We start from the raw sequence: 24,469 nt of genomic DNA, 5'->3' as shown, positions 1-24,469 counted from the left end.
AAGGATTTCTTACAGGTTCAGCCTCCTAGATTTAGCAGAAACTGGCCAACTAAGAATTGGTCCTTTCAAATTACAGACCTCAAAGGGGAAGATACAGGCGTCCAAGAGGTAGAGGTCAAACACAAGGTCCTTGCAGGCCTCGACAATGGGTTGCATCAGGCCAGAAAGAAGGGCAAGACAGGCCACAACCATATAAAAAGCAGCTCCAATGACTTCCCACTACAGCTGCCAAACAAATCCTTCTTGGCAGCCTCCTTGGGAGGAAAACTGGCACTCTTCTACCACAATTGGCAAATGATCACCAAAGACAAATGGGTTCTCAGCATTGTATTTCAAGGTTACAGGTTCCACTTTCACACACTGTCAAGGTTAAAAGGAATGCCAAATCTGCCACAAAATCAATGGGCAGATGCTCAAAAACAAATTACAGCACTCATGAGAGCTATTCAAAAGGTACCATCACAGGAGCAAGGACAAGGATTTTAATCAAGACTCTGTCTGGTACCCAGAAAGGACAAAGCCTGGAGGCCCATTCTGGATCTTCATCTCTAAACACTTACCTGGATGTTCCGAAATTCAAAATGTTGACATTACAGCAGCTTCTTCCCATGCTGGGCAAGAAAGCTTGGCTGGTGACTTTGGACCTCAGAGGCATATCTGCATGTCCCTATCAGACAAAACTGCAGAAGATACCTCAGATTCATAGCTGGTATAATGCACTACCAATTCTCTGCACTGCCCTTTGGCTTATCTACTGTGCCCAGGGTCTTCACAAAGTGCCTGACACCAGTAATTGCATTTTGCAGACAGAAAGGAATTCAAATTTATCTGTACCTGGACGACTACCTGATTCAAGCAGAGAGCAAGGACATTCTTCTAAAGCATCTGGCATTTGTAAAAAAGTTAAGTTGCCTGGGGTACACAGTAAACGAAAAGAAATAAAAACTAGTGCCCTCACAAGAGATTATATTCCTGGGTGCTAGCTTGAACACAACGGCCCAGATGGCTTATCTCACGCCAGACAAACAAGGACAACTGACTTAATACTTTCAATTGATGGCAACAAAGACCCAGCTCCCTGCAATAAAAATTCTGCAGGCCTTGGGTTACATGGCATCCTGCATACTACTAATTCCATATGCCAGACTACGTATGAGGAAACTACAAAGGTACTTAAAGAATGTATGGTCTCAACACTGTCAAAGTTTGGAAACAGTTATACCACTAATTCCTTGCCTTCAACAGGAGTTTCAATGGTGGGCTCAAGCTTGTCACCTCAACAAGGGACAGCCTTTTACACAACCCACAGCCAGGCAAACACTGACAACAGTTGCATCGGATTACGCCTGGGGAGCACACATGGCAGGCAAATGTATTCAGGGCACGTGGACCGCAGAACAAAGGCATCTTCACATCAGTCAAAAAGAGATGCTAGCTGTACAAAATGTGCTTATAGCTTTCAAGGACCTGCTGCATCCAGGACAATTACTTCTAAAGACAGACAACACCACATTTATGTGGTACATAAACAAGCAAGGGGGCACTCACTCCTACCCCCTATGCAGACAAGCTATGACCTTATGGGACACAGCTATAAACCTTCAAGTTCATCTACAAGCGCAATTCCTGCCAGGAGATAAAAACACACTGGCAGACGACTTAAGCAGAAACATCATGGATCCCCACGAATGGGAGTTGAATCCACAAATATTCAGAATGATAACACAGAAATGGTGGAGCCCGGACATAGATCTGTTTGCATCCCCAATAAACTGCCAGCTACAGAAATTCTGCACAAGGAGTTACCATCCACAAGCATGGAAAGTGAATGGCCTCTCATTCAGCTGGGAGAACCTACAAGTATACGCTTTCCCACCACTACCTCTCCTGCCAAAGGTACTCATAAAAGCCAGACAGGAAGAGCCAAAGATGATCCTGATTGCACCAGACTGGCCACGTCAGCACTGGTACCCAATCTTAAGGAGCTTAGCACAAGAACCACCCTGGATTTTGCCTCAAATCCCACATCTGCCGACTCAGCACAACAAAGACATACTACACAGCCAGCTAAAGACCTTAAATCTAGCTGCATGGAAGATTCCTTAGTCAAGCAAGCAATGCCTCTCTCCAAAGCTGTTATGGATGCCAGAATGCCTAGTACGAGGAAAGCCTATTCAGATAAATAGAGATTCTGTGCCTGGAACCAAGCTCACAGCCTTGACCCTCTTGTCCCAAACATTCCTCAGATACTACAATACTTAACTGAGATGCTGGACAAAGGACTCCTTCTCATCCATCAAGATCCACGCTTCTGCCATCTCTGCTCATTACAACACGGATCCACCAATTTTCTCTAATCCTGTGTTAAAACAGTACTTCAGAGGGGCTAAAAACATAAGACCGCCCCGGAGAGCACCTACTCCAATTCGGGACCTCAGCTTTGTTTTGGAGAAGCTAACTTTACCTCCTTTTGAGCCAGCCAACACAGCAGAATTAAAATATATCTCTTGGAAAACTGCTCTGCTCCTGGAAATAACATCAGCACGAAGAGTTTCAGAATTACAGACACTAATGGCAGTGGAACGTTTCCTCATTTTCCACCAGGACAGGGTGTCTTTACAAACTAACCCTACTTTTATACCAAAGGTGGTATCCAGTGTGGCCCTAAACCAAACTGTTCACCTGCAAACTTTTTATCCTAAACCACAGAATAAAGGGGAGAGACTACTGCACTCTTTGGACATTCACAGGCAGTTACGCTTCTACTTGGACAAAACCAAAGCTTTCAGAAAATCTGAGCAATTATTGGTAGCACATGCTGCAGGAGCACAGGGAAAAACCATTTCAAAACAGACTTTGTATACGTTTCTGCTACACATGCCCTAGTGGAGTGAGATCTAATGCTGCTAGGTACAGGTTTTCCAGGGTAACAGACACTTCAACTGCTTACCTCAAGGGAGTACCTACCAAGGATATTTTGGAAGCAGCAACTTGGAGTTCTGTACACACCTTCACCAAACATTACTGTCTGCCTCTATACTCTAAATCCAGAGCTGGCTTCACCACTGCAGTGCTGCAGGGCCTTATAGCCACCCCTAATGCCTTATAGGACCAGCCACCCTTCCTCAGCTTTGGGATTCTACCCAAGTGTAATGACTGCAGCAGTGTAACACGATGAACATAGTACAGTTTTGTACCTACTATAAATGTAGATGTTAGAGTGTAAACACTGCTGCAGTCCAGGTTACCCTCCCTCCTTCCCCTCTTACTGGCTGGTAGGTACGTATGTCTTCTACCCTTACTACCTATGGGGAGTATTTGCTGGTAGCTGTTTTTTTGCTTTTCTTATGTATGTTTTATTAGCAATTGGAATTGCCTACATATTTAGAGGCACCTGACATCTGGGGCAAGAAAAACTGAAGAAAATGGCGTCGGCTGCATCTTGTATACCCCTGTTGTGCTGACGTCAGGGAGGAGGCAACCGACGCCGGACCAAGACTTTGGAACTCTGGCCGACTGCAGGACCGCCTGACGGCAGGATAACCCAAGTGTAATGACTGCAGCAGTGTCTACACTCGAACATCTACATTTATGGTAGGTACAAAACTGTACTTTCCATATACTTAAATATCAGCAACATACTTTGGAAATCCTTAAACAAAAAATGTCCTCCTTTTCAGTATGGGCGGAATCTAAAGATTTACAGGAATTAATGCACTCTGCTGGTCAAGTGACTAAACACACTTTGCACTGCAGTTTTGATGCCCTAGAAGCTTTTTGCAGGGCAGCAGTCACTGGATCTGTCATAGGTTCATAGGTTGGTACTAGGCTATCGGCCTAGCCAAATAATTCCCCGGATATTTCTTCCCACAATATTTACTTCCCTGGACCCCTGTCTAGCAGGGTGATTGACGTGATCCCCAGGGTGAATTTTCCATCTCCCATCCAATCATCAAGGTTCCTTTTGACGTGGGCCAAGGAGGTGCTCTGCTTGACATGTATGGGCAGTCTATTCCAGAGTATGGGGAGTCTCTGGGTCAGGAACCTCCCTCTCCAACATGTTTTGTTCATTGTGATGGCAAGGTTTAGATCCCTGGAGCGTGTGGCTCTGAGTGATTGGGGTTTCTTTTAAGTGGAGCGTGTCCAACAGCTCAGGGTTTGACATGGCCTTGTATGTTTAGCAGAGATCGCCTCAGCGTATATGCCACAGAGTGTAGCTGGAGTTTTTTTTTTTTTTTTTAGACTGTCAGCATAGGGCATCTGCTTTAGGCCTGTGATTCTTTTAGTGAGGTATTTCTGCAGCCTTTCCAGCTATTGCAGATGTCTTGAGGCACATACCAAACGGGGTGTTGTACTCTATAATGGATCTAATGAGGGATTAGTACAGTGGGACAATGACCTCCTTTTTTCTGGATAAAGCCCTTAGTGATGAGGTGTGCCACATAGAAGGATTTTCTGACTGTTGTGGTGATGTTGTTATCAAAGGTGAGACCACTGTGTCCACCTGTGTCCCTAAGTCTCTCATCACACTTTTGGTGTTTAGTGTACTGCCACCTATGTGATAATTCATGGGTACATGGTTTTGCCCAAAGGAGATAACTATACATTTCTTGGCATTAAGCTTGAGCCCATGTCACCAAGCATCTGTTTCTTTAAGGCCCTTTTGTAGAATATCCACATCATTTGGGGATTCAGTAATGGCTCCCAGTTTGCAGTCATCTGTGAACGTTGTTAGCCAGAGTCCCTTCGTGTTGGCCTGTACTTCAGAGAAGTAGATGCCAAACAAGAGCGGTCCCAAGACTGAACCTTGAGGTACTCCACTTGTCACTTGGCTGGAGCTGGATTTGGATTCTGCTACTTTTACAGTCTGGGTTCTGTCCGTAAGCCAGTTGGCAATCCATCGAGTGACGTAAGGATTTATGCCCAACTTAGTAACTTTATCTATGATTCCAGAGTGGGGGATGGTGTCAAAGGCCTTGGCGAGGTCCAGATAGGCTGTGTGGACCACCTTAACCTTGTCTACAGCTCTGGAGACTGATTCAAAGAAGTCAGTCAGGTTCAGGAGACAAGATCGGCCCTTCACGAACCCAAACTGGGTGGGGTTCAGTGTTTGAAGGTTGCCAATGTCTTTGTTTTTTAAGTTCCATGATAATGTGTTCCATGCCCTTGCAGATCAGGCTCGTCAGACTGATGGGATGGTAGTTCCTGGGATCCAAGGTGGATCCCCCCTTGTGGAGTGGAATAACTGTAGCTGTGCGGTACTCAGTGGGTATGAAGCCTGAGGTGAGGCTATGATTAAACATGACACTTAGGTGAGGTGCCATTTCATTTTGTAGTTCATGTAGTACACAGCCCTGGATGTTGACTGGTCCCATAGATGCTGCATTCTTAGCTTTGGAGAGTGCGGTTTCTACCTGTGTGGCCATGATTACCTGAATTTGTCAATCTTTTGGTATTGAGATGGGCCCTTTAGGGGGTGAGAGGGGGGGGTGAAGTTGGCACTAAATTGATCTATTAGGATATTGGCAATATCCTTGGGATCAGTATATTTAATGCCGTTCTGCTGTAGCTCAGAGCAGATCTGAGCATTGCCATTTAGATTCTTGGCATAACTGTAGAATGCCTTGTGGTTGTCTTTGGAATCTTTGGCAATTTTATTTTCATAACTAGCTTTGGAGGATTTTATGAGGGATCTCAGCTTCTCACTGAGGCTGGTAAGGGAGTTTTTTGCATCCTGGGTTTTTCCTTCTTTTCTGCAACAGTTTCTTCCTTCTGTTGTATAGTTTATTTATGGCAGGGGACCACCAGATTGGCTTGCTTTTTTTTGGAGGAGACAGTCTCTGTTCTGTTTGGGATGGCACGATTCATGCATGAGTGGATGTGCTCATACAGTGCCTTAGTGTAGGATTCAGCAGTTGAACTTTCAGCTCCCGTTTGCATGGGTGCCATGAAGTTTGTCACTTTGGAGAAGTTTTTTTTTACAGAGATTTCCTTACTTGAGGGTGGAATGTGGATGTCAAGGGTAATTTGCTTATGGTCAGACCTGACCAATGAGGGGGTGACCACTGGTGTGGAGCATCTCTCCCCCATGTTGGTAATGACCAGGTCTAGGATATTGGAGACCCTGGTGAGACAGTGGATTAGTTGATCCAGGTCGTTGGAACTTATGAATTCCAAGAACCGTTGGGAAAAGGTGTTGGTACAAGAGTAGTTTTCCCAGTTAATGGCAGGGTAGTTGAAATCACCCAGTATTAGGCTGTTTGGTTGTATCTTAATATCTTCCAGTATGTTTATAAAGGTGTAGTGAGAATCTTGGGGCATGTTGGGGGATCTGTAGCAAGCTACAATTTGGATTGCAGTCTTAACTAGTGTTAGTTGCACCTGGATAATTTCAGATGCACTGTGTTAAGCAACTAGCCTGGAGGTGTGAATATCCTTGGTGAATATGGACACTCCTCCACCTTTAGTGTTTCGGTCTTGGTTTGGTGGCTGAAAAATATGGTAAGATTTTGTAGCCTGGTATTAAAGGGATGCTCTCTGGAGTCTTAAACCAGGTCTCAGTTACTGCACAGATATCGATGTTCTCCATTTTTAGGAGTGCCTCGAGAGTGCATTTTGAGGTTTAGACTTCTAACATTGAGTAGCATTACTTTCAGATTTGGCATGCTTATATCTGTTATGGTGGTGGTTTTGTCCTTTGAACCTTGCCTAAAAAAGACACTGTATGGGGTGGCAAGAGCTTTAGCCAGTAACCTGAATCCCAGGGGTGACAGGTGCAAAGCATCATGGTTTGTCAATCATGTCGTCCCAGGCACACAAATACTGGATCCCCTTTGAATGACACCAGAAGCTTAGCCAATTGTTGAAGTCAATAATTTTGTCCTTATACTGTGGTACCTAAAGAGCCCTTGGTGTCAACACACTCAAGATCTGTAAACTCTTTTTTTTTTTTTTTTTTTTTAACCTCTTATTCCTTGCCTGAGGGAGGAATTTCTTTGGTGGGCAACAGCATGCTCCCACAAGGGACTGCCATCTCCCCGCACCCCGCCTCCCAGACCCCCACCACAGATGAATCAGATTGCGCTTGGGGTGAACACCTGGATTGCAGGTGCATACAGGGCCAATGGAGCCCCCAGCAACTCCCTCTGCACATCAGTCTAAAAGAGATTATGGCTGTGCAGCAGGCCTTGATGACTTTCAAATCCCTTCTCTCTCCATTTTCCTGATCAAAATGGACAACACTACAGTAATGTGGTACATCAACAAGCGGGGAGGGGCCCACTCCTACCTGCTGTGCAGGCTAGCCATGACCTTTTGGTTCACAGCCTCTTCCATGCAGCTACACCTGTTAGCACAATACCTGCCAGCCTTTCTCAACTCCCTCACAGACCATTTAAGCAGAAAACAGTTGGACCCTCACGAGTGGCAGCTCAACAGAAACACCTTCTTACTAATAACCCAGAAATGGGTAACCCCGGAGGTCAACCACTTTGCCTCCCACACCAACCATCAGAACCAAAACACAAACAAACTAGTAATAAAATAAGAAAGAAAGAGCAAGCGGCTCTGAGGCAAACACCAAATCCTTTAATTTAGTGCTTTCATCTGCTTGTCAGCCTTGACTTCAACCCACCTGTACCCCTAAGAAGGTCGGAGCGCCTTTGCAACCAAAGGGACCAAGAAGGGAGGCAGTATCATCCCAATTATACCAACAATGTAGAGAGATTGGACCCCATGAACTGTCAGGAATTTCTCTCACAGAGAGGTAGACCCCAGTGGGGCAGGGGAATGAGGGGTGTACGAGGAGATAGAAATTGACCATTTAAATATCAATGAAAATTATGGCATTATTAGGAATATAAGAGGTGATTTTAAGATCTACAATCTGAGTTCACCCAATATTACAAATGATTGGGCCGAACTTTTTCAGAGATGGTTGAATTTTGTCCCTATGAGGAAACCAAGATTAGATATATTGTTTAATGAGGAAACCAAGATTGGATAATTGTTTTAGAATTTAAGATTTTTGTAAGGAAACTTAACCTTGGGCTCTATTTTGAGAATAATATACAGTTTGGACCATTAGAAGTATGTAAAAAAACACGTACTTTTAATCCACCCCTTCATCCTATTTTGCAGATTTATGAGAGGTTATTTATTTTGCAGATTAGAGGAATTTTTTGAATGATATAACAATCAATAATAACCTCACCAGTGAAGAATATAATTTATTATTTGAAATAGTGGGGAACAAAAAAGTTAGGCTGATGAAACCCGATAAGGGGGGAGGTTTGGTAGCCATGGATCAAGAGGTTTATATTCAAAAAATGTTGTTACATTTATATAGTGATTCATACGAGGAAACTTCCATTAATCAACTCAGTATAACATAGACATATTGATATAGTACTTTTGGATCTGTTAACCAAATAACACTGGCTGAGTTTAATTTTATGGAACAGGTTAACCCACGTATACCTATGATTTTTGGCATACCAAAGATTCATAAGTCTACTATTGATCCCCCTTAAGGCCTATCGTGGACGCAAAAGCATCAAAGACCTTCTCCATGGCTAAGTTCATAGTTTCAAATCTGAAAGGAATATTAAAACAATTTCCGCATATTTTACAGGATTCATGGGATTGTCTCAAGAAAATTCAATATGAAATGTATAGTGAACAACTGGTATTTGTTACAATTGATGTTTGTGACCTATTTACAGTTATTCCCTACAATGAGGGTATTAGTATGTTTTATGATTTTTTTTATGTAAATATTTAGGGTTTACACATTCTTGAATATTGATGTTTCAGACAGTTATAAATGAATAACAACTTCATTTTCTGTGAAGGACACTATTTTTTAATCAAAAAAATAGGGGTAGCCATGGGGGCTTCATGTGCGCCCCAATTTCCTAATATTGTCCTGGCGGAATGGGAAATTTTCAAGGTTTTTACATCAGATTTGTTTAAGCATTGTATTTTCTATGGTCGTTTTTTGGATGATATTTTCATCCTATGGCGAGGAACCCAAGAGTTATTATATGAATTCTTTGATTATGTAAATAGAAGTACATCTTTCTTACGGTTTGCATTTGATGTCAATGACAACGTTATGCATTTCTTGGACATTACTGTTAAGGACCTGGCTAATGGTAGATTCATTTCTACATTATTCAAGAAACTAACCTACTCCAATACATTGTTACATTTTTCTAGTGCCCATCCAGTCCACCAAAAGAGATCTTTGGTTAAGGGGCAAGGAGTTAGGTTGGCTAGGGTGGTCAGTGAGAAAGATTTGTTTCTTAATGAAATAGCACCTTTAAAGAGTATGTTATTAGCAAGAGGGTATCCTTTGCTTTTTATAGAGCCTATATTTCAAGAAATTATTAATGAGGGAGGACGGGATTTTTTCCCCTGTATTAGGTACTCTAATACCAACAGTAACAGCAGGATTGATAATAGTAAGACTTCTTTTTCGCATCCTATGACACATTATATGGGAAAATAAAAGAAATATTAAATGTGAATTGGGTGCTATTTGATATGGAGCAACAATTTAAGAATAATCTAGGCGAACATCCTGTTGTAGTTTATAAGAAGGACAAATCCTTTAAAAAAATTATTAGCGACCAACATAATAAAAGGGACCAACAGTAAGATGTTAAAATGTGGATATTGTAATCCATGTCCTCATATGATGGAAAATGGATCCTTGTTTATCAAGGGGTTTGGCTGGATGGCCTTGAAACAAAGGTTTAACTGTTATAGTAAAAGTTTAATATATATATAGCGATTTCTCAACAGTGTCAGAGTTTTTATATAGGAAAAACTATCAATTGTCTGAACAGGTGGGTCTGTCAGCATTTATATGACATAAGTAAGAACAATCTTAAGAATGCTCTTTTTAAACACATTAAAGAACATGAGGGGCATCAATTTAAATTTAGTGCTATTGAACAGGTGAGGAACAATTGTAGGGGGGGTCCTTTGGATATTTTCTTGGAGTATCGATAATTAATGTGGCAGTTAAAATGTAATGCAACATACCCCCCTGGACTTGATGAAACTGTTAGTCTTTCTAGTTACCTTAAATTGAAAGTTGATTTTCATATGTAAACAAATTAATTTAGTTATACAGGTTTTAGTTGGTGACAGTATGAAATATTATTAGTACTTCTTATAGTTTCATAGTTTAGTACTAGGCTATCTGCCCTGGGGCATTTGCAAGCCTAGCCCTAGAGATGTGGCTTTCGCCACCCCATGTAGTGGTGTTAAGGTGTATAGAATAAATTCAGAGTACTGTGCCTTTGTCTAGTAATGACACATTGAAGACCCCCTTACTTATTAAAATTAGTTTACTGTGCCTCTGTGAAGTAGCGACACAGGGGTGACCCCCGGGGTAAACCTACGATCTCCCATCCACTCGTCAAGATTTCTCTTGAAGAGAGTCGGTGAGGGGCTCTGCCTGACATGGACTGGGATTTTGTTCCAGAGTATGGGAAGCCTCTGAGATATGAATCTGTCCCTCCAGCATGTTCTATTCATGTTTGTACTGAGGTTTAAATCTTTGGCTCTCGTGGTTCTTATGGATTTTGATTTTTTTGAGGTGGAGCATGTCCATCAATTCCTGGTTGGACATGGCCTTGTACGTCAGGCACAGATCACCTCTGAGCAGGCGGTATGCTACTGAATAGAGCTGGAGTTTCTTTAGCCTGGCAGTATATGACATATGTTGGAGACCCTTGATCCTCTTGGTGGGGTACTTCTGGGGTCTCTCCAGCTGTTGTAAGTGCCGGGTGAGGTACATACCAAATTGGGGCATTGTACTCAATCATGGGCCTGATAAGGGAGGAGTACAGGGGCACGATGACCTCCTTTGATCTGGATGTGAACCCCTTCATGATAAGGTGGGCAAGGTAGAAAGTCTTTCTAACCACTTTGGCAACGTGGGTGTCAAATGAGAGGTCACTATCAACTTGGGTCCCCAGGTCTCTGATTACTTTTTCAGTACTCATTGGGTTACTGTCTATGTGATAATTTGTGGGTACTTTATTTTTCCCAAAGGGGATGACTATACATTTCTTGGCATTCAGTTTTTAAGGCCATGATTCCGGCACCAGTTGTCCATTTCGGTGAGGCCTTTCTGTAGGATGTATGTGTCAGCTGGTGTATCGACTATGGCTCCTAGTTTGCAGTCATCTGCGAACTTTGTCAGCCACAACCCTCCCATGTTTGCTTTCACATCTGAGAAGTAAATGCCGAACAAGAGGGGTCCCAGGACAGAGCCCCGTGGGGACACCACTTGTGACTGGCTTTGAGTCTGACATGGCTCCCGCAATCTTGACTTTATGGGTTCTGTTCTTTAGCCAGTTTGCAACCCATCTTGTGACATATGGATTTACATTTAAGCTGTTTAGCTTATCTATGATCCCCGAGTGGGGTATTGTGTCGAAGGCTTTAGCCAAGTCCAGGTAGGCTATATGGACTGCCTTGCCCTCATCAGTGGCTCTAGTGACTGTTTCGAAAGTCAACCAGGTTTAAAAGGCAGGATCTGCCCTTTACAAAGCTGAACTGGGTGGGATCAAGTGTCTGCAGGTCCCCAATGTCGTTGTTTGAGTTCCATAATAATTCTTTCCATAGCTTTGCAAACCAGGCTGGTCAAGCTTATGGGGCGGTAGTTCCCAGGGTCTGTAGTGGAGCCTCCCTTGTGGGGTGGGGACCACTGTTGCTGTACACCAGTGTTCAGGTACATATCCTGTAGTAAGGCTAAGGTTAAATAACATTTTTATATGTGGGTTTAGCTCCTCCTTTTAGTTCACATATCACGCAGCCGGGGATACCATCAGGTCCCATAGATGCTGTGTTTTTTGCTTTTGATGAGGGCGGTTCTCACCTGGACATCAGAGATGACAGGGAGGTTACATTCAGTTGGGATGAGTATTTCTTCTTTTGGAGGTGAGGGAGGGGAGAAATTTGCACTGAACCTGTCTGCCAGAATGTTGGCAATATCTGTGGGTTCGGTAAATTTTTTGTCGTTGTGTATTAACTCTGAGCATATCTGAGTGTTTCCGCCCAGGTATCTAACATAACTGAAGAATGCCTTGTGGTTATCTTTAGTGTCCTTGGTGATTTTTCTCTCAAAGTCGGCCTTGGATGTTTTTATGAGAGAACGTAGCTTTCTACTAGTGCTGATCAGAGATGCCTTCCCTTTATGGGATTTTGCTCTGTCTTGCAGTAGCTTCCTTCTTTTGTTATACAGTTTGTTTATGGCTGGGGTCCACCAGACAGGACGCTTTCCTTTTGTGGAGAGGGTCTTGGTTTTATTTGGGATTGCACGATCCATGCATTCTTGGAGATGTCCGCAGAAAGCATTTGTGTAGGATTCAGCATTGTGGGATGTGGTTTCCATTGGCCCTGTGGGCTTAAATGATACCATCTCAGTCTTGAAGTGTAAAGTCGGCTTTTGAGAAGTTTCTCACTGTAGTCTTATGTGCTGGGGGTAGAGGTGGTAAATGTATATCCAGGGTGATTAGTTTGTGGTCAGATCTCACCAGTGAGGGCAATACTTCCGGTGTGGAACATTTTGCCCCCATGTTTGTGATGATCAGGTCTAGTATATTATCCCCCCTTGTGGGAGAGGTGACTAGCTGTTCCATTGCATTTGAGTTTATGAATTCCAGGAACCTTTGGGCTAGGGTGTTAGGGCTAGAATAGTGCACCCAGTCTATGTTAGGGTAGTTGAAGTCTCCCAGTATGATGGTATTTGGTGAGACATTCATATCTTCCAATGTCTTCAGGAAGGCTGAGTGGGGTTCTTGAGATTGGGAGGGTGGTCTGTAACATGCAACCAGTTGTATAGCAGTTTTGCCTACGGTTAGCTGCACCTGGATGGTCTCCGATGCTTCATGAGTTGCCACTAACCTGGAGGTGTGGGTATCCTTGATGAATATGGACACTCCCCCATCCCTTTGTGGTTCGGGCCGGATTTTGGGGCCGAAAAGCATGATACGAGGTAAAGCCTGGTAGCGCTGGGGTGCTCTCAGGAGCCTTGAACCAGGTTTCAGTTACTGCACAGACATCGATGTCCTCCATACTGAGGAGTGCTTCGAGAGCCTACATCTTGAGATTTAGACTTCTGGCGTTGAGCAGCATTACCCTTAATTTTTTTCCATTTTTGTTTTCTAAGGAAGTGGGTTCGTCTTTTGAGCCTTGCCTAAAAAAGGCAGTATGGGGGTGGCAAGAGCCTTAGCCAATATCCGGAAGCCCAGTGGTGACAGGTGCAAGCTGTCCCTTGCGAAGCAGCGTGGCTTGTCCAGCATGTCATCCCAAGCAGACAGACATTGGATCCCCCTAGAATGACACCAGTAATTGAGCCAATTATTAAAGCTGATCATCTTGTCTTTGTATTGTGGCATCATTCTTGGTGAGGGCAGGATGCTGCTCAGTGTCAGGGTCATACCAGCCTGGGCTACATAATCAGAGAGCTCCTCTATGTCTCTTTTCATGTAGTCCAAGGAGGTACGTCTCAGGTCATTCACACCAGCATGGACAATGACGGAGTCATATTTGTACGTGCTTTTGAGTGACCTGAGTGCGTGTGTTATATGGCGGATCCTAGCCCCCGATAGGCAGCTTACCATTACCCTCTCCTTGCTCAGCCTGGTAAGTGGGACGTCAGTGTGTCTGACTATAGAGTCACCTATCACTAGTGTATCAGGCATAGTGTTTGGCCTTAAGGGCTGTGATTTATTGACACACCGATCTATTGAAGTATGTGTTGCATGTGTTATGTTTTGAGGTGGTGGATTTTGGGGTGTCTGCTTTGGGAGCCTCTGTTGTTTTGGTAAGTTTTTTAATAGAGCCTCCGAGTATGTTTTTGTGTTATTATGTGCTTGATTTGTAGTTGGGGTAGGTCTATGTGTGGCTGGGTTTGTTGTGTGTGTGGGTTACCTTTTCCTCCTGTCTGGTCTTGCCAGTCCTGAGTTGAGAGAGTTCAGCCTCCAGTTTGGCTATATAGTTGCATCTCTCACATGTATTTGTGTTTGTTGGGAGGAGGAGAGGGTTGTCTGTGTACATGAGACAATTATAGCATTGTCTCAAGATTCCCAGATTAACCAGCTGAGCAGGAGAAGATGCCAGCAATCTACCACTCGACATGCTAGAACATTATAAGAGAGTGCTGTGCCTTTAAGGGAAGTGGTTGGTGTGGTAGGTGGATGTAGTGCTACTTGAGTTTGAGAGTGCTTGCTTAGAAGATAAGCTTTGAGAACAAGTGCTAGGCTTATAATATAACGAGTACACTGGTTATTCTAAGAGTAGAGCTTTCTAAGGGAAAATTTGAAGAGCAGACTTGGCGGAGCCAGAAAAAGTTTAACCGGCGCTGCACAATCTCGCAAAGCCGCACTACTGCGGATTTCAAACAGGAAACTTCAAAACAGCTAGAAATGGTCCAAAACAACCAATTACTACAGCTCTTGTGCTGAGGTCACTCCTTCAGGGACAGATAGGCTGCTCAAGGCTCCCCACTCCCACTGGTGAGCAAAGAAACTTCCTTCTTATCCAAGTAAGGTAAAGGGCAACACAGGAACTACACCACAGCCCAGAATACAGCAAAGCCTGTAAACTGGTCTAAACTAGTTGAGGAGAGGCGGGAAAACAAGGATTATTTTTTTTTTTTTTTTTTTTGTTTTTAGATAGAAAACACCTAGAAATACAGAAGGCAGCAATAAATCAGTTACACAGGCTAGCACACTTTAGTGGGCAGCCTCAATAGTTAAATTAAACAAACAAACAGCAGATTTTCTATTAATTTTCGACCAGGTAAAATTTTAAGTGCAGATACTATAAAATGCAGCAAACAGTTCTGGAAAGTAGTCGCTTTTCTCAGTTCTCTGTAGCTAGGACCACTCTGCAGGACCACGTGGAGCTGTCTCTGAGTAGTATATGTGACTAACAAAGTTTGTTCAAGTTTTGCTAAGTCTGTATAGATTTCCTAATTAGGATTATGTGCCTTTGCTGCTAATATGTTTTAAAATAAGAATAAAATTAAACATTTTAGGTTTATAGCTAGATAATGAGATGGTATGCTTTTAAAAAAATGTTTTAACATACTTGATTGTTTAATGAAGTCATGTGATTATTTTGTATAAATGTGATATGAATCAGTAGGAGTTGTATTCTGATGAAGTCAAGGCTGACAACCATCAGCTCAGCAAATTTTGCACCAGGGAGCATCGCTGCATGGCATCGAAAGTAGATGCCCTGTCCTTCCCCTGGGTAAAGCTCTCGGTCTATGCCTTTCCTCCCCTACCTCTCATTCCCAAGGTACTGATCAAAATAAGGGAGGAAAAACCAAGGACCAGGGACCACCGCTGCATGGCATCGAAAGTATATGCCCTGTCTTTCCCCTAGGTAAACCTCTCGGTCTATGCCTTTCCTCCCCTACCTCTCATTCCCAAGGTACTGATCAAAATAAGGGAGGAAAAACCAAGGACCATTCTCATAGCTCCAGACTGGCCCAGACAGTACTGGTACCCTTTGCTGCGCAGCCTGTCCCCACTGCCCCATGGAATCTTCCTCAGATTCCCAACCTCCTAACCCAGAGGGAAGGGGAATTCATGAACCCTCAGTTCAAGACATTCAGTTTGTCACCTTGGCTTATAACATGACCCCTGACCAATCTGCCCTCCTCCGTAAATAGGTTCTGGATGTTATCCGAGAGGCCAGACGCCCTTTCACCAAGAAAGTCTTATGCAGATAAATGGAAAAGGTTCTGCACCTGGATCCAGGCTAAGTGGGCCAGTACAGCACAGCCGCCCTCCATCCCTCTCATCCTGGATTACTTAGCTGACCTACTACACAGTGGTCTCGCTTTTTCATCTGTAAAAATTCATGCATCTGCTATTTCCGCTCATTTTCCCACTGAGCAGCCTCTTTTTTTCACACCCTCTGATAAAGCAGTTCCTCAGGGGGCCAACAACTTGGGGCTCCCCAGAAGGGCACCAACACCGGCTTGGGACCTTAACTTTGTCTTGGAAAAGCTCACCCTGCCTCCATTCAAACCAGCTTCTTCTGCGGGGCTAAAATTACTCTCCTGGAAGACAGCCTTCCTCCTGGCCATCATTTAACCAGAAGAGTCTCTGAGCTGCAAGCACTCATGGCAGTGGAACCCTTCATCTTCCATGCAGACAGGGTATCCTTCAGAACTCATCCTTCATGCCCAAGGTGGTATCCAGTATGGCTCTCAACTAATCCATCCATTTACCCACCTTCTTTCCTAACCGCCAAAACAAGGGAGAAAGCATTCTTCACTCTCTAGAGGTGCACAAACAGCTCAGATACTAGCTGGACAGGACTAAACCCTTCAGAAAATCTGATCAACTGCTGGTTAGCTTTGCTTCAGAGGCAAATGGCAGATTTACATATATACATACACACACACACACACACACACACACACACACACATATATATATATATATATATATATATATATATATATATATATATATATATATATATATATATATATATGCAGCCATGAACAAGCTGGTTTAAAATTAAACAATACGTATATTTTCCACACCTACTTCTATGTATATAAAACTGATATGTTTAACATTGTTAAAATATTTCTGATTTTTTTTTTGTTACTGAGGATCGCTTTTCTGTGACTAATAAAGGCCTGTTGCTTTGGAGCACTACCTGGGTGTCATGATTTTTGGTAATTATTGTGACTGAGCTCATGAATGAAGCTTTAAGACCCTTAGTTTCTCTGTTTATTTTTTCAACACTCCTGGTGGTGAGGTTGGAACGAGACAGATTCCTGTGCTTGTTCATTTTTCACTTAAAAAAAAATTAAGGGCCTGAATCTTAAAAAAAAAAAAAATAAAATAAAAAAAAAAATAATAAAATACACAGGCTACTGAGAGGTGACCTTTGCCTTTTGTATAGAGATTCATCAGATCCTACTCTCAGACCTATTACACATTTGCAATTCAAGTGGTATCATGAACACCCACTCAAGATCTCAATCTCTTTAGCAACGTAAGTAGAATGCATTGGAGGGTTAGATTTGTATCACAGAAAATACTGCTAATATGGAGCCTTCTTCCTCTCCACATAAAGCAAAGTACTTATATTCTAGTCAGATGTAATTTTGAAAATGGATGGATGGGTAACCACAAATTTCTCACCTGGTTTAGCACCTCTGTCCTTCAGTTGTAGGGGAAACATGTAAATGGCCCATCATATCGTTGTTCGGCCTATCTCTGGATTATTTGTATGCAAAATATAAAGACTAAAACTATCATGGGAATGTCAAGCTAGGCTTCTTAAGATCCTTGCAGATCAATATCCTAGAAAGTACTTATGAACCTATAATACAATTTTGTTATGTGTAGGTTGACACATATTTGAGATGCTGCCTTAACTTTAGTGCAGTAAACGTGTGCATTGTGTTGTATAAAGCTAATGTTTTTGTCCTGAAAATTTGAAAGCAGTTTAGAAATATTGACAACAGTTGTAATAATATTAAGGTCAGAATGGCAGTTGTGAGTTGCAAAAGGCATCAGACTTAGTGCTGTCATGACTTCAAGTTTAAAGTGGTCCTACATTTCTGAATACAGCTGATTTAAAAAAAATCATAAAAATGGCAGGGAACAGAGGGACCAGGCAGGGGTGTCCTCCTTTCTCTTTGTTTTATGTTTGGAATCACTGGTAAAGAAAACAAGTGACTTAGAAATTCAAGGATGTAATTCGTATGGTAATCAAGAAAAGCTGGGGATATTTGCAGATGCTATTATTTTGCATCTGATAAATCCAGAAAAAGATCTGTCATGGAACATTTTAATACAGTCTCAAGTCTTTTCCATATATGAAATTAATGAAGGTAAAGCTAAGACTACATTTGTAAGCTATGTACCCACACACAAATTGTTTCCACAATACCCCTATTTGAGTGGACTCGAACTCAACTCTTTTTATTAATGTGCGAGGGAAAGAGGGCAAGAGTTGAGTGGGGGGGGGGGGTAAGTTGATCCTTCCAAAAGTACAAGGTGGTTCAGGATTTCCTGACTTTAAGGGATATATTAGAGCTACGTAGTTGAGGCTCATATACATAACACAAGCAGAAGGTTAGAATTCAGTGTGAAAAGAGATGATGCTGGGGGGGGGGGTGCTCAAGAAATAAGGACATCTGTGGTTATGGTAAGATTTTACACAACTTTTCTTTCTAACATTACAATCTGTGTTTTATTTTCCCTTTCCCCTTGTAAAATATTCACTTTTTCCTTCTTAGCAAGTCCTTTTTCAATATTACACCTTGCTGTCATAATATTGACCCAAAATGTAATGCCTACAAACCCTTTGTTATAGACATCACCTACTTAATTATTCTCTTCCTAATACTTTCTCCAATTTTCAATTTCACCCTTCTTTACCATGGTATATTCTAGATTGCTCTGACTATTTTCTATTACAATTTTACCTTCATCCCATCCCTTTATTGAGGGATCACCTTGCTTGGAATCTCCAGCAAGCCAATTCCACTATCGTCTTTTAGCCCCTGCATTCCTCTTTTCCTTTAACATGTTTTCCTTTTCATTCACCTACAACTTCTCCTTAACTACTGCATAGCCCTTTGTACCTCCCATAATATCCTTGTGCACCTTCACAGCTGTACTATTCTTTTCTGTCATATTACTACCTACCATGGTACTCTCTTACATTATTCATACTCTCACACGAATGGCCACCTTAAGTATACTGAGGCTAAACCTTCCTCCATAGCTATTTCGTCAGCTTTATTTAATGTCTAACCTAGTCACCTTTTAAAATACTAAACTTCTAACCATTCAATTCACTTTGATATAACCTGGAATTAATTCATATATTGTATATAAATAATGGGTCTATATAATTTAATTGAAGCTTAATTCATTGACACATATTCACTGAAAACCCAATTCACTGAAAGCTCACTTCACTGAAAACCCATTTCACTGAAACTCATTTAGTTGAAAGGTATATATGGCCTTTCCCCACTGTTGTACGATCCTGGAGTTAGTATATAAAGTAAGAGGTGTAGCCCCCCACATATTGTAAATATTTTAAAGCATATAGATTGATACTTACAAGTGTAATGAAAAAATTCTTCCAGAAGACAACATATAACCAATTTACACCCCCAAATGTATCATAATTAATAATGAATCTAGATTTCATAGACAATAGTTTTTGTTGGAAATTGTCGAGTTTATTCACCAGGAGATTACAGAAGGCTTAGTAGGTTTACAGCCCAAGGTAGGGAAAGAATGACGCTTTATACGACAGCACATAGTTAGAAAGGTATGAATTTTGAGCCTGAACAGCTTCATGACTTCAGTGGATGTGAAGTAAGAAACTGCTACAAATTCCTTGTGTGTTTTCTGCTTGGCTTGGCAAAATGATGTAACAGCAAAGACGAGAAATTCCTAAAAGTATCTTGAGATTTCATTAATCCCTAGTATTGTGTATACTGAGGAAGCTGACTAGGACAGAAGTACCACAGATGGGGAAAATAGCAAAGGCATGCATTTTTAATTTGTAAAAGTATGGGAGAGAAGTATGTTGTAGTGTAGCCGCGGTGGTACAGCAGTAGCGATGTTGCCTCACAGCAAGAGGTTCTCCTGTTCGATTCTCTGCTGGAGTGCCTCCTGTGTGGAGTCTGCATGTCCTCCCTGTGGTCGAGTGGCCTCCGAAAGACATGCATGAATGGGCATGCCTTCACTGAAGGTTGGGCGTCGGGCTGACAACTCTGCACCATAAAAAATCGACTGCCAGTCATTAGCGGACCGGAGTTCCGCTGTGGCGACCCCTAACCGGGAAAAGCCGAAAAGACAAACATGGGAGAGAAATATGTTCTGGGGAAAGAAAATGCTTTTAGGACATCATTGTCCTTTAGTGAAAGTGATAATGACTGAGGAAAGATGTTTATTTTAGCTGTCTTTTTATAACCAAAGATCATGATAATTTACAGTTCTCTGTTGAAGTCAAATGTCCACGTAGCTTGATTTAATGCAAAATGTATTACGTTAGTGTAAAACTATTCATGTATGCTTAAATCTATGCATTACTGGTTTGTATGCTGTGTATGTTCAGTGATTTACTGATTTATTTTCTTTTTTGGAGCTTTTCTCCCTAGGCCTCTGCTGGGTTCTTGCACAGCCCAGCCAGATATTCCCAGTCAAAAAATGCAAATAAATTACTTATAATTATCTACTTTTCTTTAGTAAATGAAATGCTGATGTGTCATAATTATTCTTTTAATGTTGTCTTGCTTTTGATTTGTGTTCAGGGTGTAAAAAATAAACCAAAAGCAGGAGCTGACCAGAAGCGAGATGATAAACTTGAGTCTGAGAATCAAAGCAAGGCTGGTGCCCCACAACCAAAGACATCTGAGGATGGAAGTATAGAGAGCAGCAGTAATCTTACAGAAGGAGAAAAGTCCGACAGCGGAGATGAGTTCTCAAGCAAGGCTACTGTTAAAGAAGATGTCTCTGGGCAAAAAAGGAAAAAGGATATTGATGAGAATGTTGCAGCTTCGAGCAATCAAACCAGCAAGAAGAATAAAAAGCAACAGAAAAATGAGTCGGCTGCTGCAAAGAGAAATGAATTTCCCAGGTAATACAGTCATGCATTTATTGATGAAACACATGTTTTTTAGGTAGTTATGTAATTGTGAGACAGTGGTGTGGCACAGAGATTTCATATCAAGGACCTTCTGATGTGACCTTTTTCAGGGTATGAATCCACTAAGCAAAATCTGGCAGTTTTCTGTAAGTACGGCATTCTGGAATGTCCCTATGCCTATGCTGGTACATGATGTGACTTAACATGCTGGCTGCATTAGTGTGTGCATCCCTAAAGCCCTTCTATTTTTTGTTCTTTTTGCCACTCACAAAATTTAAATTCTTTTCCTTTTGCTATCATTGGCAAAGTACCACCTTTTCATGCCGAAACACTGGCACAGTAAATGTCTGTGTGGCAATCAAATTACTACCACATCCACACCTTGCCTGAATAACTGCCAGAGGTTCATCCGGACTTTTTGAAGGTAACGAAGAAAAGTTGATCTACTTTGCTACCAAGAATATGGAGGCAGTAGAAAGCCGTTCTTGTGTTGACCAGAGAATGTTTTTCCTCCTAGCATCAAACATTAATTGCAGCATTTCCAAAAGGAAAACATTTTTTGAAAGCTGGTCAAGGCCTGCCATTTCTTATAACTATAGTGTTCAGCTGGCTTCTTCTACATATTATGAGTTTGCACTTGTCTGTTGAGGGCTGACACCCTACCACATAATCTGCTTGCATTGAGGATGAGAGATATAGCCTGAGGTTCTTGTACCACCTCTTCTGAAATGTAGAGATGTATCTGTTTTAGGAATTAGCACATTTAGTCCGAGTATCTTTATAAAGAAAGTTTGTCCGGTAATATTGGTGTATCTTAGTCATCACCTGCTGGACTGAGAATAGCAGAGCTTATCCCAACAGTGAGAATCTTCCCAGGCTACTTAGGCCTTCCCCTTTCACCACAATACTCTGGAAAGAACCTTTGGTACTTTTCCATTATCGGGGCAACAGTTGTAATGCGCTAGCAGAAGTGGTCACGCTCAGCTATAGAGTATGTAAGGCAACCAGAAATACAGCCACTAGTTAGCGAGAAAACTGTAGTACAAGTAAAGAAAGCAGGCAACATAAAATTGCAAAATGAAATTAGATTGAGCAGTCAGCCTGCACAAGCTCTGTTAGGACTTCTGCTATGTCTTGCCTTGTTTATTCCGCTTAATGGAGCACTACAAGCCTTGTAAAATCAATTATCTCTTTTGGACCGAAATTTAAACTTTACCTACCACTTTGCTAATCACCACCCACTTTCTAACATCACTCCTGACCTGTTCTACAGTCCTGCCAACATCACCAATTTTCTTTACATTAATAGTTAACCCCCAGTTCGTCTTTTTTTTTTTTTTGCTCCCTGTGGAGTTAAATGCTCTTTTTTTTTGATAACCTGTACTTCATGTAGATAATGTATTCATATTTATTATTGTACATTCCAAGCAGCGTGACCTGTTCTAATATTGTATACTTTTGTGGTAACTCAAATTGATGTCCGAGTTTTCGCTTTCAGTTATTGAAGCTAAGGGTACATGTGTGCAATAAGGAAGAAATGGAGGTTGTTTAGAAATTATTTAATATGCTTTTCTCATGTTCCTAACCATCATTCTTGTTAGTGAATGTTTACAATTTCATGATGACATTATGCAGAAAGATATATTAATAGAAGGATGACTAGTACATTAACATTTTGACTGTCTGTTTTTTTCTGTTTTGTGACAGAGAGCAGTAATAGCTGAATGCCACTACCTTTTCCTTATTTATGGTTGCGATTGCGGTTGCGCTTTTTTCCCCTCATCAAACAGGAGTTCTCAGTTCATCCATGAAAGGTGAAAAGGGTGATTTCCAGTGTGTTTGTCCATTTCACCACTGAATTGAGCATGTATTCTCATGTTAATAATCAGACAATATAGCCTTACTGCAGATACCTCTTTTTGAGAATCTCTTCTGAATATATAAACTGCTTCAACTGTTGCCCCGATAACGGAAAAGTACCCAACCTTTTTCATATTTCTTCAAGCTTGATAGAATTTGGACAGCAATTTTAGAGTAGCTAGTTTTTTTTTTTTTTTTTTTTTTTTGCAGTCCTTTTGCCATTATTTGAGTAATATGTAGAAACGATGCAAACAAGAGAATTTTAAGAAGTTTATGTTGTGTCAGGATCCCTTTGCAAGACCAGCATTCCAGATATTTATAATGTTTGTGAGGTTTATTTCTCAGAGTCTTGTAGTGATTGTGCCTCCTTTAAGCATTCTACTCTAAAGGTTAAAAAGAAAATACTCAGAGCTTGAGAAACTGAATGTTATATCAGTACTTCAACTTATCCATGACTTTCTCTCTTCTGCTGTTTTCCCTGCTGAGAGCTCCAAGAAGGTGGCATCAGGTGAGACTCTTCTGCTTCCCCCCACACATGCCTACACTAGGAGGTTTACACCCCATGTCCTGGCTGTACTTTTTCTCCTGCTCTCAAAAGACATTATTACTCTGACATTGACTCAGCAACACCTTATCCATTGCCTCAGAGCCTGAACTACAAACCTCTGGACTGCATTGAGGTCCATCAGGTCCAGCCATTCTGCATCTGTCGAGTTGAATTATTCTAAAATGTGGCAGGTTTAGGATTCCTCCAATGTTAATATTAGGGGAAGTTAAGCTCTTTCTAGTTCAGTTTTGCTGATGTTCATCATTTGATCACTGTTGCAGGAGACTTAGCTATCTGGGTTAAATCCTGCTAAGGGTATAACAGCTGGTCAGCTTCTAAAGTTTAAGGACACTTTCCACATTGCCCATACAGTTGCCAGCTCAAGCAGAGCTGAAGAAAGAGTGGTTTTGGTGCCAATAAGTGTCTTGCCTGTGTACAGCTTTCCTGTTGTAAGCTTTTCTAGGATTGACTGTTTGCTGACACTTCTCCATTGCTAGGAATGTAAGTTCCCTTTGGAGGAGGAAAAACAATCCAAATCTTATTTTTCTGATAGAAAATTAACTTTTTCTGTGAAAGTTTTATGTTTAAGCTAGAAAAAGCTGCTGTTGACTGTCATTTGATTTGTCATTCTTTACTATTTATTTATTTATTTTACATTTCTTGACCATGTGTGTCCGACTGGGTTATTGCTCTTTTTCATCGGAGGCCCGAGGAGAAAATCTCCAAAGTTGTACAATGCAATAAAAAGTAGAATACAAATACATTTTCATAAAAATTACAAAAGAGAACCTTTAAGTTAAAATACAAAAAATACAGACTTACTTACTTACATGTATATTAAAAATAGAACTATAGTCAAAAGGAGAATGTTATAAATTAGAATATGTTGCTAGTTTTTGGTTGTGTTGGTTAAATATAGGGTTTTGTATGTCAAGTAGCAGAGACTTAAGAGGTACTATAAGAGTTTCAGGGAGCAGAATAAAGAACAAGCTTTGGAGGTTGCATAGGAGGTATAGGATGAAGCAGATAAGGCTAAGTTTTAGTAAAATTGTTTGACAGTACTATAAAGATAATCATGGAGGGCGAGTACAATGGCATGACTATTGTTTTTAACGTGGTCTTTGGTTGCTAGCTTAAATTGTTTGGGGTGAGGCAGGGTCATTATTTCTAGTGGTAGTTTGTTCCATGCAATAGAGGAGTCGTAGCTATACAAATTACACCCTGTGTTGGATTTGGGTATATAGATTTTTAGTAGGTCTTGGGTTGAGCTTCGACGGAGTCTAGTAGGGGAGTAGTGAGAGATGAGAGAAGATAGACTTGGGCAGAAATTAGGCTGATATAGGATGGAATGTATGATTTGGAGTTGAAATTGTAGGAACAGGTGAGGTA

General features: G+C 41.5%; 1 protein-coding gene across 1 annotated transcript in view; it reads left to right on the top strand.

Annotated features, from left to right (window-relative positions):
- RNF213 (ring finger protein 213) overlaps positions 1–24,469 on the top strand; it is a gene marked incomplete in the record, with an annotated part of 2,890,576 nt that overhangs the window by 309,228 nt on the left and 2,556,879 nt on the right. The window contains 1 exon segment of the mRNA XM_044069632.1: positions 20,339–20,664. Within this exon segment, the coding sequence (XP_043925567.1) occupies positions 20,339–20,664 (326 nt within the window).

This window comes from Protopterus annectens, chromosome 4.part0, assembly GCF_019279795.1.
Source record: "Protopterus annectens isolate FY-2018-M chromosome 4.part0, PAN1.0, whole genome shotgun sequence".
NCBI lineage: Eukaryota > Metazoa > Chordata > Ceratodontiformes > Protopteridae > Protopterus > Protopterus annectens.
Note: the sequence above shows the minus strand (reverse complement) of the source record. Positions and strands in the feature narration are given on the sequence as shown.